Here is a 15,865-nt window from a genome sequence, read left to right on the forward strand (position 1 = left end):
ACTACCGCTCCTGGTACCGGTAGTACCGCTATGGCTGAAACTGTTTTTTCCTCTTTTCCTCTCCTGCCATGTTACCTCGCGACACACAAACACAAAACCAGAAAATCTAAGAACTACGCTTCAGTCTTCCGATCATAATGTGTTCAGCGAGTTCACCGTACACTTTGCAAATCTATCAAAGAAAATCTTTGCGCACGGTTAAATTCATTCGAGTGTTATTATCAAACACACAAAACACGAGATATGAATCTTGCTCTTACATATACGTCGTACGTCGTGCTAGATTATATTGCTTGAGATGTTTACAGTGGGGAGCTCATGGAGTTGGCGTTGGGCGACGAGCTATGGTTTATGGAGATTGGAGAGAGAGACTAATTTTTCTTTAAGAAAATTCAGATTCTATTACTGGCCCATTATGCATCAGCCCATGGGTGGCCTTCTCAGTGGCCCCTTTCAGAAAAAGAACCAGCGGCCCTTTCGCTTTTAGTCGGAAAAAGTCTAGGGCTCCTCCACCATCTCCCCCATCCCCACCCCCGAGCTTTCAACACTCGACTTCTTGCGGCGAAACAGACGCACCCAACACCATTTGCAACCTCGAATCCGCAAGAAGCAGAGAGGAACAACGCCACCAGCGATGGCGATGTTGGCGGCGGCACTTCGACGCAGGGGTAGTCAGGCCATCCTCTCTGCTCCCTCCAAGGTTGCATCCATGGCCGCGGGCTACCCGGCGGCCCCCCAGCCGTAAGATCCCTATCGATTTACTCCTTCTCCCTTATCGATCCGCCTCCCCTTATACCACTCGTTCCCTAGAGATCCGCTGGGCCTGTCTACAGATCTGATCTTTCCGTAGGCGAGTAGCCACGTTCCACGTGTTCTTGGTCAAACGGAAGATGACCCCTCGAATGCGAGATTCGTGTAGGTCGTGTTCGCCTGCGGAAACTGCGAAATGTATGGCTCCGTTCTGATTCTGTCTGTTCACGATTGTTTGGGTCAAGGATCCGTGAAGGCTCGGTAGGGGATTTTATCTGGCGAAATGGTCGTCTAAATTGGATTCTGGAACGCCTCTCTGATAAACGATTGAGATTTCTTATTGGGTTGTGTAATGCCATGATTCAATCATGGCGTCGCTCTCGTTTTTTTGTTGTTGTGTCAGTATTCAAGATTTGGGTGCACGTTCTTAGGTTATGGATGCGAAAACGTAAAGCTCCCTTTGGATTCACAATTATAGGAGTATCAATAACGATACAATTTGATGCGCTTGCTCTGCAAACGTTGTGGCATTATGTTTGGCTGTGCTTTCACGCTACCAACTGTGGGTCATGTATTATTCTCATGATTTGGGTTTAGCTAATCCCGTAAAATTAGTTTCTCTGAAAAGATTATGTCTGATCTGTGCTCTGTTTCTACCAATTGTCCATCATGAATGTCTTGGTGCAAATTTACTGGTTTAATGTTCTATATCTATGCTAAAATTTGTGATATTCGATTTGTGCTTTGACGCTACCAGTTGTGATCGTGCATATTCTGCTCTTAGGTTTTGTTTAGATAATTTGGTAATTGTAATGTGTATGAAATTACTGGTTTATAATGTTTAAAACATGGTTTTGTTCATTCTGTTCCACTTCTCTCACATAAATTTCAACTGCTGGTGAAATTATTTTTCTAGATGATATATACTTGCTATATTTGACTTTCAGATTGCACCATTTTTTTAAAAGTATCAAAGCACTGTTCAGCTGTCTGTACAATATTTATGTTAATCAGATTGTTGCGTTGTTGCATTTTGAACTTCCAGGGAGATTGCTATTCTTGGTGCACGGTCCGTCTCCACACAAATTGGTTAGGATTTTCATTCTAGCCCTTCTCTTATATTGCCTTTATGAAATGATGTCGTATTTATTAATCTTTAATAACGATCTTCAGTAAGGACCCGCATGAAGAGTGTCAAGAACATCCAAAAGATTACAAAAGCAATGAAGATGGTTGCAGCTTCAAAGCTTCGAGCTGTTCAAACAAGAACAGAGAATTCACGTGGTTTATGGCAGCCATTCACAGCTCTTCTCGGGGATGCACCTAGTATGTATAAGCCATCTTGTCATATCTGATACAATGTTTATTGTAGCATCTTATCCAATTTCCTTATTTCTCCTGTCCATTGTTGGGCATCCCTTTTAATTTCATTTTTGTTTATTGGTCTGTCTGCGTGTTTGTGGGTGGTTCCAGCATGTTATGCTTATGTTAGCATGCAACATATATATCTTAATCATTAGATGGTTGCACTTGTACTGATGTTATCTTGGTTTCTTAATCATGTATTCTAGTAATTAAAACTTAGATATCTAGCACATGTATTCTAGTAATTAAAACGCACCAGAGATCTCCTAGTTTCTCATTCTAATAACGCATTTATTAATTCAGTGACCCACAGTTTCTTAATGAAAACTGTATATCATTGTGGTAAGAAACAAACTTATCAGATCCTCTCTCTTACGCCCCCCTCCCCCCCCCCCTCCCCTCCCCCCCAAGAGGATGGCTTTCCTAGATAGGATATATCTATATCTATTGATTTCTTAATCATTCAAGGATATAATCCTTGAGTTTTCTTTGTTTGGCTGTTAACATATTTGATGCAAACACCAGGTGTTGATGTCAAGAAGAATGTTATTGTTGCCATTACATCTGACAAGGGTCTCTGTGGTGGTATCAACTCTACATCAGTTAAAGTCAGCAAAGCACTTCTGAAGATGACTTCTGGTAATGTGGTTCATGATTATTTGTCATCATTTATATCTGGTTCATGATCAAAACAGTTTGCTTATATATCTAGTTATTATCAGGTCCAGAGAAAGAAACCAAGTATGTCATATTAGGAGAAAAGGGGAAAGTTCAACTCATTCGTGACTCCAGGAAGCATATTGAAATGACAGTATCTGAGTTACAGAAGAACCCTATTAACTATACACAGGTAAAATTATTTTGCTGTGCTTTTTATTTCCATTACACATACATCGTGAATTGCAATGTTATTCTTTCATTCCTATGTGAGTGACTCCTAATAAGACGTACAACCAAAGCAGCAAACTACTGTGTTCACTGCCACCCTGATAAATGAAAGCATCAGAGTACTATATTTTACAGCTAACCTGAGTAAACAATGTTTCACATGTTTTTTAAAGTTCTGTAGCATATCAAAGGTGTCGTACTAGTACCTTCTTAATTACATGCAGCATACCTATCTAGGAGTTTCTTTTCTGCAGTTTCATTTAATGCAGACTTTCTGGGTTGGAGCAATTTAGACGTCAGTGTGTACTTACCTATGCTCATTATAACATTTTCTTCATCACTATTTTCTTCAAAAGAATCATACTACGGAGTACTTTGCAAAGCAGCTGTGTCATTTTACTGAACATAATTTTATTTACACTTTTTACCAAGCATGTGTTAGCATGTCAAGAGGTTCACATTTATTTGATTGCATTATGAGGGTTTCATTAAAGCGTTATTTTTACGTTAACTAGTTCCACTCTGTTTGAAAATATAAGGCACGCATGTTCCGCAGAAGTGATCTTCTACTAACATGTAGTTCAACAGGTTTGAATTATTTCATATGCAAAATTGGTACTGTTGGAAAGTGCATTTACATGTGAAACCAATGGTGTCAATTATGAATCGCATAATTGTTGATCAAAGATATATCTTGAAACTGTGTCTGCCTTGTATCTTTGGATGTATGGAGTATCTAATTCTGGAACCAATGGGTAGTGTATATGTTCTCGATGAGATTAAAATCATTGTTTCAATGGTTTTTCAGGTTGCAGTATTGGCAGATGATATCTTGAAAAATGTGGAATATGATGCTATAAGAGTTGTTTTTAACAAGTTTCAGTCGGTCATATCATTTCAGCCCACAATGGCCACAATTCTGTCCCCAGAGGTGAGTCCTTGTTCTTGAGGCATATGAATTTGCGCTTCCATGGCCTATACCCGGTTAAATTAGCTACTTACTAAATTCGTGTTGGCTCCAATTCTTCTTTACCTGGTAGGTTATGGAGAAAGAATCAGAATCTGGTGGGAAGGTTGGTGACCTGGACTCATATGAAATTGAAGGAGGTGAAACAAAATCAGAAATTCTGCAGAATCTTACCGAATTTCAGTTTTCCTGCGTAAGTCACATTTCATCGCTTAAACCTTGACCCTTTGTAGTTTTCTTAGTTTCTGGGGATGAATTGCATAGAGTTGTTCCCTCCAAATCAAGTTATAATTTTTTTCTTTCTATTTTAAACATTTCTTTGATAGCACAAAATAATGATATTTGGTTGAAATTCTGCTGCCAGGATCATGTGCTAATTGTGTTGAGTTTGTGCTCTTGGCAGGTTATGTATAATGCTGTTCTAGAGAATGGATGTAGTGAGCTTGGTGCCCGGATGTCTGCTATGGACAGCTCGAGCAGAAATGCTGGTGAAATGCTTGATCGTCTTACACTGACATACAACAGGTCTGTCCCTCCTCCTTTTTCCCATCAGATCTTCAGTGCATGGGTACATTAATCTAAGTTGAAGTATACTGGACGCATCAAACACCAAACATGACTGTAAAACAGGGCTGATTCACTCCAATTTTATCTGCCTGCAGGACACGTCAAGCATCTATCACTACAGAGCTCACTGAGATCATATCGGGTGCCTCTGCCCTTGAGGGATGATGATGAAACTTTTGCGCATCATCTTTTTCATTTTCTTGTTCCAACGAAGGCCGCTTATAATCTTAGACACCCTTTCATTTTCCCTAGTGAATGGACCATGGTGCTAAGTTACAATAATTAGCCTGATCACTGGACAGTGCTGTGCATACATGCTTTCTTGCTATCAACCTTGTTTTGTATTGTCCAAAGTTCCAGCATATGCTGAAGTATGGGTGGTAAGATTTGCCTGTCATGCATAAGTGAAGCCTGCACATTGTACTGGTTATTGTTTCACTACTTGAATACCTGTGTTGCCAAGACCCTTTCATGTTTTTCTAATGTCGCACATGTAACACTACATGCACGTGATTTTGTGTGTATACATAAAAAGGATGGCCACATATTATTCATAAACACAAATTTTCATTTTGCATAATTTCTGTTGGAGCAAAAAATCTTAAAACTAGTGAAAACGAATGGAGTATAAACAGGAGTATAATCCATTCAATCTACCAAGCGACGGCCCAAAACCTTTTTAAGCTCTTGTGAGGCAGATCGGCATGAACAGGAGTATAATCAGATCTGAAGTCCTTCAATTGTGAAACACGGAACACATTACCCAACTGCTAGCTGGACAGTACGCCAGCTAACCAGTGTGTTCCAAGACCCTATATGGGCCAAAGTATTTGTAGGCTTCCAGTTTTTTTAAAAAAAGTATTTGTAGGCTTCCTGAAAGTCTGAGCATATGGTTGTAGCTTCAACAACACTTGATCACCCACCTGGAAGTCCTGTTCGGTTAATCCCCTATTCAGGTGGATTGAAGTGTGTTGGAGTGGATTGGGGTGTATTTTAACTTGTTAGGGATTTAAACCACCTCAATGGCTCAATCCACCCCAACCCTCCTCGGATTGCTGCAAGCCGAACGGGGCCGAAAAGATCTCTAGGTGGTACTCAAGGAGCAACATCAAACCTCAACCGCGATGTGTTATCGTCTCTGTTTGGCCATTACCTAAACTATTTCTAGCCTTGACACTACCGCTAAGGCAACGGCGCTAAGGCAACGGTTAAAAGAAACGGTCAATGAGGTTAACAATTCTAGAGATTGAACATTTTTAAAAATTCCAAACCGAGAATATCTGCTGGTGTCGTGTTTGCATGTATTTTTTGCTCTCATTTTTCATACATTCATGTTTGAGAGGGTGGTTCAGAGAGGTGCAGCACCAAAAGAAAAAATTGAGGCAAAAGATGTCTAGCGTACAAACTTAGGAAATAATCCACATATATACATCTATGTGTGCACATATATGAAATAGTTTCATTAGAGAGAACCAACCTGAGGTTGGGTGGTTAGGAGGATGGTTGTATCCCCAGCCCACCAGAGTTCAAACCCCAGGTTTGACATCTGTGTGTCTCATAAAGGCAGAATATTCATTCAGTTGGAGGCGACGTTCCCGTCGACAGCGAGGCGCCTGTGGTGACTTCGTCAATTTCAAGATCCAATCCGCCGGCTCAGTCTTCCGGAGGTGCTCATAGGGGTAGGGTGTGCGTGTGTGCGTTCATAGGGGTGAGTGTATACGTGCGTATGTGAGCGTCTGCGTTTGTACTGTGTTTCTCAAAAAAAAATAAAAAATAGTTCCATTAGAGATGGCATAGGTCAGACCAAAATGACAAAAGGCAATCTTCAAAAACATAAACATCTACAACAACTGCAGGGGCAGGGTACGATGTAACATCATGTAGTGTTACAAGAGCCAGTAATAGCATTACAGCAAACCATAGCACCGCTATGCCAATCTACATATTAAGGGTCAACACATACATGCAGAGACTAATCTTGTGCCTGCCTATCTTAATCTCCAAACATTACAACATCTATTAGAATCGCCAGTGAGCATGGGTGAGCTGATAACTGAACACGATCAAGCAGCACAAGTAGTGTTGTATCACTACAAAGCGCAGGTTTTCTTGCATCCCTGAGATGGAGACCAAGACACAGTGGGACCTGCGACGGAGGAAATATAAATGATTAAGTTCATGATTTCAGATGATATAACAGGCGTGATACTTTGTTTCTAAAATGTGTATACTTCGAGTTTGTCATCTAACATTTAGACTTCAGAGGTAATGACCATACTGAGGATTCAAATGTCAATATACTAGAAGATAATAGTAACAAGACCTGCAGTTGTAAGCTAAGCATTGTATTCCTCAAGAAAAAAGAAGGCTAGAACATTGCAAGGAAGGACTGGTGTAAAAGCTTAAACTACAATCCAGCCATTAAAAATTATTACGGCATGAAAAAATGTTTGCAACTATCAACCGAATTAGTAATGTTGTTCAATACCCCTAACGCCGCACAATTCCTCATTTTTGATAATGTTGTTCAATACCCCTAATGCTACACAAATCCTCATTTTTGATAATGGGCAAGATAGCTGATACCCAGGTTTGCCATTCTCCAGGTCAAAGAAAAACCTGCTTGTCTGATCACTTTACGTGCCGCACAAATCCTCTAGAAAACTAAAATAATATAGCACGGAGTCTGACAGAACAAAGAGTCTTTTCTTGCAAGTGGAGACTAGGCCTTTAACCGGCTGCAAGTGCCACAGTGGTCCAGGAGGGACTAAACACCCAGTTATCTTATCAAATTAGTTTTTGTTAAATCAGCAATTTGCACGTGTGATGAAAAAACCCAATCTATCTTCAAATTAGTCCCGGTCTGCAACTCGTAAGTTGGATGTCAACTGGCACCTGGATTTGACTTGTTGGCATAGTGAGAGGCTGGCTAAGTAGCCAGTGACTAATCTAGCCCCTTGAGTCGAGTGACTCAAAATTTGCCCACATTTACCTTTAGAAAAGCGCTTTTGCTAATTCTCTGTCAGATGAGAATCATCCTAAAACGGAGATTCGTGCTGGCTGGTTGTAACTGATTTTTTCTTGACTTGTATGAAGATTACAACTGAAATTCTCCCATTTGTAACTGAAATTTCCCGGTGCAATTGTTTTTTTAGAACAAAAAAGGTGCACTCACGCACCCTCCAGTTGAGCAGGAGGAAGCATTATGCTGGCCGCTTAACCCTAGATCCTCTTGTGCACTCACGCACCCTCCACCCTCCAGATCGAGTCGCCTCTTGGGTGTTGCTAACCCTAGCCTTGCTAGGCGGCGGCCATACTAGTAGCCACAACACTGACTATGTTGCAAACCTCTGCCAGTGATTGATCTTCTCATCCGCCCACCTTCCTCACTTGATCTGTTTTCCTCCTCTCATTCCAATCCTTCCCGCTGAACTGATTTGCTTTGTAGTTTCCTCCATTCCATATCGTGCTAGCATCATGTTGCAGGTAGAGATAGCTCAAGAAGTTGCTGCAGCTGGAGCTGTTGAGCAGCATAATCCATCCAAAGATCCTAAGAGGAAGCCAAGTCCAAGGACCCTTGTAGTGTCGCGGTCTGGTTCACCCTGAATCATGTGCTGTGGGAGCAGGAGGATGAATGGATCATGCATTTGCTTACTGGGTGTTCCTTCTCTTGACACGTCTGGTATGATGTTTTAAAGGAGTTTGGTACAGAAGATCACATCAGCAGTCACAGGGGATGTATTTAACTAACAAACGCAAGATTTTTTTAATATTGATACTCAAACCGGCATCATGGTGTCTAAACAAACTATTAATTAAACAGTGCTGATAAAAAAAGGCAAAAAAGAGAGTGTGCCTAGCACTACTGCACAAGGGATATATGAAAATAAACTGGAATCAATTCTAATCGGTTACTGTCAAGTACTGCTATGGCACTACCACACTAGAAAGTGCAGACAAGGCGTTTTGGCACTCGGGAGCATATGCTCCTGGTGAAATGAGTTTTGAACATAGTTTAAAACGTCAAATAATTCCGACAAAAAATTTCACGCGTACATCTCGACATTCTATTTGCTCACAAAGTCGTTTCACGGAAAACCGATATCTTTTGTGTCGTGTGACAAAAAGGTGCTAGAAAAAGCTTTTCAGGAGACATTTCTTTATCTTTTTTTTACACATGACACACAAAATGTTGATTTTCCGTGAAACTAGGCGTGCACACATAGAATGTCGATATGTGCGCGCCAATTTTTTGTTCGGATCTTTTTTGAATTTTTAACAAGTTTTTTCGGTGGCAGGAGCATATGCACCCAAGATCAAAAGTGAATTTTGGTACATGTACAATATTGAAAGTGGTGAATCCAATACAGTGCTTATAACATACACTAAGTGTTCTCAACCAAATAACACAATCGCATGTAGAAAAAACATAAACTGAGGAAACTGTAAAAATTAAAGGCTGTCTGAAATTATCGTTCTTGTTTTCAAGCAAAAAATGGAGCAACCAGTTTTCTGACATTGTTGATCCTGGTACCTCAGACTAGGTCTTATCACCAAAGTAAAGGTCAATTTGAGTTAGCATGGAATGGTTTATGTAGTAGACCTAGATATAAATGCATTCATCTGAAGATATTTTTAAGGTTTGTAGCTAGAGTTATATAGAACAATCTAGCAAAAACTATTGAATGATTATAAGTTCGGGAAGCAAACAATATACATACATCAGATTCTCGTGAAGACATGTCAACACCATGCAGAAGACACAACCAACACTCTATTCTTCCATCCAAGGTAAAGGACACCGTCTCTCTCCTCAAGCCTGTAGTAACTGTTGTAACTATTCAGCAGTGTTTTGATGGTGTTGTTCACCACTGAACTAAGCGGGTATGGCCTAAATCCAGCCATTTCAAATCTTGCCTTCCATTTTCCGAACACCTCATGCCTCTCAACCCTATCAGTGCCCTCACACGCGATTAGGTTGACAATATCCCTCGCAACACAGTGCTGCTCTGCGCTCATCCTTCTCTTATCACCCCTCGGAAGAGCAACATCTATTGACTCAAACATTGCCGTATAGTGGTCAAGAGTCTCTAAGTATCTTGGGAAGAATGGAGCTGTGTTTGTATTTGACTCCTGCTCAACAAGAGTCACCACCCTTGGAGAGAGACTCTTGATCATTCTCAAAATCCTATCGCGGTGATTTTCTGTGCTCACGCTTTCATCAGGAGTATGATGCAGCTGATAAGCAAAATTCACAGCAATAACCTCCCCAGGCCTTATGTCAAGATGCTCAAGGTAAACCTCATGGCTAGCGGCTGGAATAGCATTGAACTCAAAGGGAAGACCACACGCTTGAGAAACATTATACAATCTAGCCCCAACTATATCCAGTCCACCACCTCGGGCATAAACAGAATCTGAGTCATCAATACCAGTGATTCTTAGGCATGGTGGACCACCAGGTCTCGCGGCAAGAGCCTGTATAACAGTTACCCACTGGCTCCCCTGTGCAATTTGGAAATCAATGATGTGAACAAAGTTCTCACCTTTGATAGCTTCAGCTATGGCACCATTTGCTGACATGTAACCGAACTTGTAAAATGGGCAGATCTCATAAAGAAGAGTCATGTATGACATGAGCTCAGAGCCTGTAGGTTCTTTACACTTCAAGGATTTATATATTTTACTCCCAGAGGAAGAAAGCCTGGCAACAAGGCCTTCCAACATATATGCACCCAGTCGTTGCATTGGATCACCAGAGACAGACACCAGCTGACCTAGCTCTGATAGCAGTAGTTCTGTTGCAAATACATCATCCTCGGCAACAGCCCTACCACATGCTATGATCACCTCCTTCAAGTCCCCTGTATTAATTCCCAGAAGTTGTCTCCAATTATCAGGTTTCAAAGGATTGTTAGCTTGCAAGGAGCTCTCAGGGCTGTCATAAGCTATGTCTAATTCAGGTCCAAGAATTGCATTCTCTAGCTCCTTCAGTTTAACCTGGAGATCCGCAACCTCAGTGACACAGGAGACACTTGGGGGTGAACCATATACATGGTCTGAGTGGCTGTCATGCTGAGACAAGGGGCTCCCACTTATAGGGGAGATGCTCTGAGAAGATGTGGAGCTTTGTGTAGGATACACACCATTCCCTGATGATGACTCCAGGGTGCAGTACTGTGGCTCAAATACTTGAGGGTTGGATCTTATCTTCTGTGACCCCTCATCTGAAGAAACGTAGTGAACATCCAGATGGCTTTGCGTTACATAGAACCTTCCATTTTCCCCCAAAGGCACTGAATTGTTGTAGTATGCCATTTGTGAATCATCCGTGTGTCTGTATGTACGACCTGAAGCCTTAGCCGACATACTGGTGGTTACAAGCTTGTGCAACAATACTCAAAATGTAGTTGATCCTGCCATCTTCAACAAAAACATATTTAGTATATATATATTTCCACCATGAACTGAGTATAAACAATAATATTTAAGCCACGTAAAAAAGCCAGTTTATCTCTCCACTGGTTTACAAAAGAGGTCAATTTAAGGTAACAAATTCAAAGAAACTTGCAATATCTCCTAGATTAGTAACGCACTGCGAAATTGCAACAAGACCGAAATCCAATTATTAGATTCCATCGCATCCTTTAATCATCTAGTCCATCACATGCTTCATGAATCTAATAATTGGACTAGATGATTAAAGCATGCGATGGAAGCTTCAATTGCCAACAAATGAATCAAGTGTAATTTCACGCTAGCTAACAAAGATCACTATACCTACAAAGTTAGGAGGAAACATGACACCTGAACAAACCTAACAAATATTGGACTGCATCATCATTAAAACAACAAGTGAGAGCAATCCTGTAATTTCATGAGAAGAATGGACCAATTGTGTCCGAAAAGTTCTAGTGGGACATATATTAGTATGTTCAAATGGACCCAAGAAAATTGCATGGAGGTAGCAGGGCATCGATTACTGAAGCCAGGCCACTGACATAGTTTGCCATGGACTGATTAAACAGATTCTGCGCTACTGTTATGTCAAGAACACAACATAAACAACAGAGGAGTGGATAAAAAAATTAATCGCTAGGTCACAAACCAAACGGTTCAAGAAAGAGATCCAATCAAGCTAATGTATTTCCAAGAAACTTGCATTATGTCCTATAATTAGTAATGCTCCTATTCCGAAAGAAATGAGCAGATGTTGTTCTGTATGATGGCAAGAGAGCTAAGAAGTCAAAAGAAAATATCAACCCCAGTGAAGCGTATCATTAAAGCCATGTACCATCCTCAACCATGAGCCACAAATAAAAACAACCCTAACACCTTTACCAGGGAAGATATACCTATATGTCTCAAAGATCGACTGGGTCATATAATTTAAGTTCCGTTCCACTAACTACAGGAAACTGATAGGGCCTTAATTATGGAGAATGTCCAAGCGACATCTTTGGCTATGAAATGATAGAACAGAGATGTGTATATCAGGGATAATGCGTACCAATAGTAGGAAATAAAACAAGAAGTTCAAACCAAGAAAGAGCTACAGACTACTACCATTGAGGTGAAACCTCAGTGAACAGCAGACCGAATAAAAGTTGCATCTTAAACAGTTGAGAAACTAACCTAGAGTACTTCGTCTGGGGCGTCTAAGTGGTTTCCGCCAAATTTACCAGAAAACCAAGAAAAAAAAACCATGGAACTAACATGAAAAGCATGTAGACCACAAAGTCTTGAGCCAAAATCAAGACCAACAACCAATTACCAGGCAAAAGCTACATGTGCCACATCACAATCAAGTCAAGATCAAGAACTAAGAGAAAGAAGAGAGCTATACCAACAAGAAAACACGCGCCTGCGGACAGCGGAGAGTTCCTAGTATTCTTGGATCCGGAACAGAGACCAACAACCTGAGGGATTGGCTATGCTGCAGCTCCAAGGGAACTCGAGAAGAGAGAGAGAGAGACCGGGAGAGGAATGAAAGAGAGAGGAAGGGGAGGAGAAAGGGGGAAAAGGGGGAGAGAGGACGCGGTGACGACGACTGCTGGGTGACTGAGACAGCTGGGTGGAGGAGGGATTGGTGCGGTCCAGAAGAAAAGAAGCCTTTGGTTGCTTAAGAAAAATCGGAAGGGAGACAAGGGGAGACTGAGGGCATGAGCAACGGTAGCATATGCAAGTAGCCGCTCCATGCCCTCTACGTAGGCTTGTAGTGCTGAGACAATCCATCTACAGATCCTTCCAAACCAAAGCTAAAGCACATGAAACCCATCTATTTATCTCTCCTCACGTCATTTTCTTTGGGCTTGTCCACTCGCTGCTCTCCACCTCCCTCTTCTCTCCTACTTTTCTTCTTTCTCAGTTGCTTTTTTTCCTTTCCAACCTGAGGAAGTGGCCTCCTCTGCAAGCAGTATCTGCCTCAGCAAAGCTTGCCATGGCAGCATCCGAACCTACGTGGTTACTGGGGCAGTAAGCTAGGGCCACGCGTTGGCCATGCCCTGAGAAGCCACATGACGGCGGGCCACGGCGGAGGTTGCACTAGCGGACCACGATGACTCATTTTTACCAGCAACGGTGCTGCGTGATAAGTATCTTTTTGGCATTTCGTCAGCTTGAGTCGTTGAGCTAGCTATCGGCCGTGACGTTGAACGGGTGTGGTGCCGCTCGTGTCTTGTTCGAAGATGGCAAATGGAGCAATGATCTTCTCGGCTTGGATTTAGTTTTGGGGTGAGCCCGACGGAGATTTTTTTTTTTTGAACTGCCGACGGAGATATCCATAGAGCCTTTTGTTTGATCTGCACTATGATAGCACGTTTTCAGTTCAGTAATGAAAGCCGGAAGATTCGAAATGGGACTGGGATTAAATTAACTAAGACATCAACCACCGGCCACGTGAACTACGCATACAACAAAAACCGGAAATGTATAAGTTTTAGAGTGGTTGGCATTTTTAATAACTTTCCATCCACCTCCATCTATTGATGGCAAATAGACAAAACCAAACTGACCAAACTAAATATGTGGGACTAGAACCAAAATCTATGAGACCGAAACCTCAAATATATATTGTGAGTATTATAAAAGAGGAGCGTCCTTTTGAGCAGCCGAAGCATTGACAACACAAATCTTCAAACAACAATCAATTAAGCATATTTGCACAGTCTTAAAGCAATTGCACAAATCTTGAAGCAACGATCGATTGCGCATATCTAACACCGAAGAGGAGACCTAGAAGGAGCTCGTCGGGTCGGAGAGGATCAAAGGAGACGCGGGTTCGGACCCACAAACGTGTGCCGGAGAGGACCACAGGCTTTCCCTTCCAAAAATGATTGACTATTTTTTTCTTTTGAGTCCGCTGGCAAATCAAATTAGACGGAACCACATGGAACCTAGGTTTGGTGCCAATCACCGTAAAAGAGCTCAAATTGGAAACTAGCTACATGTATAGGCATAATTTTATTCAAAGAAGAAAAAAGAGAGTGCAGAGGGTGAACAACTAAATACACTAAGCAACTAGAAACAAGTAAACCAAACTAAGCTTGAACGCCCAAAGGATTGCTTGAATCTCACCAAGAGGATGTGCCTTCTGCTAAACAGGGTTGCTCCATCAAGCACTAGGTTACAAGTTTACAACAAGCAGCACAGCGGAGTCCGATCTATATCTCACGAGAAAACCCTAGTGGGGCAACACCATCAACACAAGAAGCGCGGACCTTAGATCAGGTTGCCAAATTGTCGCGGGTTTATTCATGGACACCGGGTGAGAACACTTCTTTTGGTTTGGCGAGGGGTGGTAAGGCAATACGAACAATCTCACGCAAGCACAATAAACACATGACAAGTTTACCCAGGTTCAGGATGCTCTTTTGAGCTAAGGCCCCACGTCCTGCTTTCCCGAATTCATCGCCGGAGTGATGATTACAATGAAGAACTTGCCTTGCGGGGGAGAACCCTTCAAACTTGTTCTTCAGCATCCAAAGAACTAAGGTCAGAAGACTCTCTCCTTAGCCCTCAGTTGCTATAGGATCTAACCATCCTTTTTTGCGAATAGAATAGGATCCAACCATCATGTGCGCATGGGCGTCATGTGTACGTCCACACTTCACCAGTAGCCCGTGAAGAGGTATGTTCCTTCACGCGTGCGGCCATCTGAGTTGACGGGCAGTAGTGTCCAAGAGGGTCTCCATGCTTCGGACAAGCTGTGTTGGCTGGGAGGGATCATGTCCCCGTGTCCCCCAGAAGGAGCGCTAGAGTGAAGGCTCCTTCGCCACATGCCGAAGAAGTCCCGGGACTCCTCCATGAGAGTGGCACTGCCCCTCTTGGGTGTGTGTTCCCAAGGAAGCAGAGTCAGACCATACATGCCAAGGAGGCGACGCGCTCTAGCCGGGTCGTGCAGTCCCCGGTTCTCGCGACACCAATAGTAGCCCCGGGGCATGGCCCTGGCTAGGACAGATCCGCTGCCGAGGCCATGCCCCTCTGAGCGTGTGTCGCCTTAGTCTTCTGCTACTCCGTCAACGCGACTTTTGATGCTTCTGTAGACGCGTTTTACCACCTCAGATGAGGGGCATCATTTATTTGTTCACATGAACCGCCACACATCATAGGGATTGGTCTTCCAAGCTGCCAGCTCTAGTGTTATCCTTCCTCCGTCCTGCATCTCTCATTAGCTTCTCCCTATTCGAACACCGGTGATAGATCTTCCTCGTGATGTCGCGGGCCAGTGGTCATATTCCCTCACCAGGGTTGTCTCAGATAGCCTCTCACTTCGCTTCCGTGGCTCGAGCAGATCAGATGGCGAGATCCCTTTCCACCGAGGAGGATGAGGTGGAGTCTGTGCCCAGGCGTTTCGATCCATTTCCCCATCTCATCGTTCTCACGGGGTGTGGTGACCCGGCATACCACTGCATGGTGTAGTATGCAAGTCTGATATAACACCAATGAAACACCGTTCCACTAGTATTATATCGCTCAGAGTGGTACAACAGAAACATATGCGGGTCCAAGGCATGTCTATAGAATTACAACTACGTACTCTTTACAAAAGATCCACACAGCCTCCTACTTTACAATGAGGTAAAACCGCAACTAAACTCCGGAAGAACGACTCGTAGTCTAAACCTAACACGAACTCTATTTGTAGAGTATTTAACTAGCTACAGAGGCTATGAGTAGATTCTAGCTAAATAGGAGCTAAGTTTAGGAAACTAGTTCCCTTCTATGGCTATACTAGGTTTTCTCCTTGTTGGATGAGGTATCTGACTCTTCTGACAAGGTCCTGTCTCGTGAAGTAGTTGTTGACTCCTCGGCCTTCGAGTTGTACTG

At 42.5% G+C, this 15,865-nt stretch overlaps 2 protein-coding genes across 3 annotated transcripts; one reads left to right on the forward strand and one right to left on the reverse strand.

Moving 5' to 3' along the window:
* The first annotated feature begins 521 nt into the window (after nucleotides 1-521).
* On the forward strand, nucleotides 522-5,003 carry LOC124650091 (ATP synthase subunit gamma, mitochondrial-like). Its single transcript, XM_047189652.1, has 9 exons — nucleotides 522-741; nucleotides 1,796-1,839; nucleotides 1,924-2,076; nucleotides 2,641-2,754; nucleotides 2,838-2,965; nucleotides 3,812-3,934; nucleotides 4,044-4,163; nucleotides 4,374-4,495; nucleotides 4,633-5,003. The coding sequence occupies exons 1-9, from the start codon at nucleotides 635-637 to the stop codon at nucleotides 4,700-4,702; spliced, it is 981 nt and encodes a 326-aa protein (XP_047045608.1). The 5' UTR covers nucleotides 522-634; the 3' UTR covers nucleotides 4,703-5,003.
* A 1,343-nt stretch (nucleotides 5,004-6,346) lies between these two features.
* LOC124650093 (scarecrow-like protein 21) lies at nucleotides 6,347-12,544 on the reverse strand. Of its 2 annotated transcripts, none has more exons than XM_047189656.1 (3): nucleotides 12,384-12,544; nucleotides 9,259-10,953; nucleotides 6,347-6,683 (listed from the first exon to the last, which is right to left on the reverse strand). In XM_047189656.1, the coding sequence occupies exon 2, from the start codon at nucleotides 10,904-10,906 to the stop codon at nucleotides 9,281-9,283; it is 1,626 nt and encodes a 541-aa protein (XP_047045612.1). In that variant the 5' UTR covers nucleotides 10,907-10,953; nucleotides 12,384-12,544; the 3' UTR covers nucleotides 6,347-6,683; nucleotides 9,259-9,280. The 2 variants fall into 2 exon arrangements, with proteins under 2 accessions (XP_047045612.1, XP_047045611.1); XM_047189655.1 differs by having other exon boundaries at nucleotides 9,259-10,960.
* Nucleotides 12,545-15,865: the final 3,321 nt, after the last annotated feature.

This window comes from Lolium rigidum, chromosome 4 (assembly GCF_022539505.1).
Source record: "Lolium rigidum isolate FL_2022 chromosome 4, APGP_CSIRO_Lrig_0.1, whole genome shotgun sequence".
Taxonomy (NCBI): Eukaryota; Viridiplantae; Streptophyta; class Magnoliopsida; order Poales; family Poaceae; genus Lolium; species Lolium rigidum.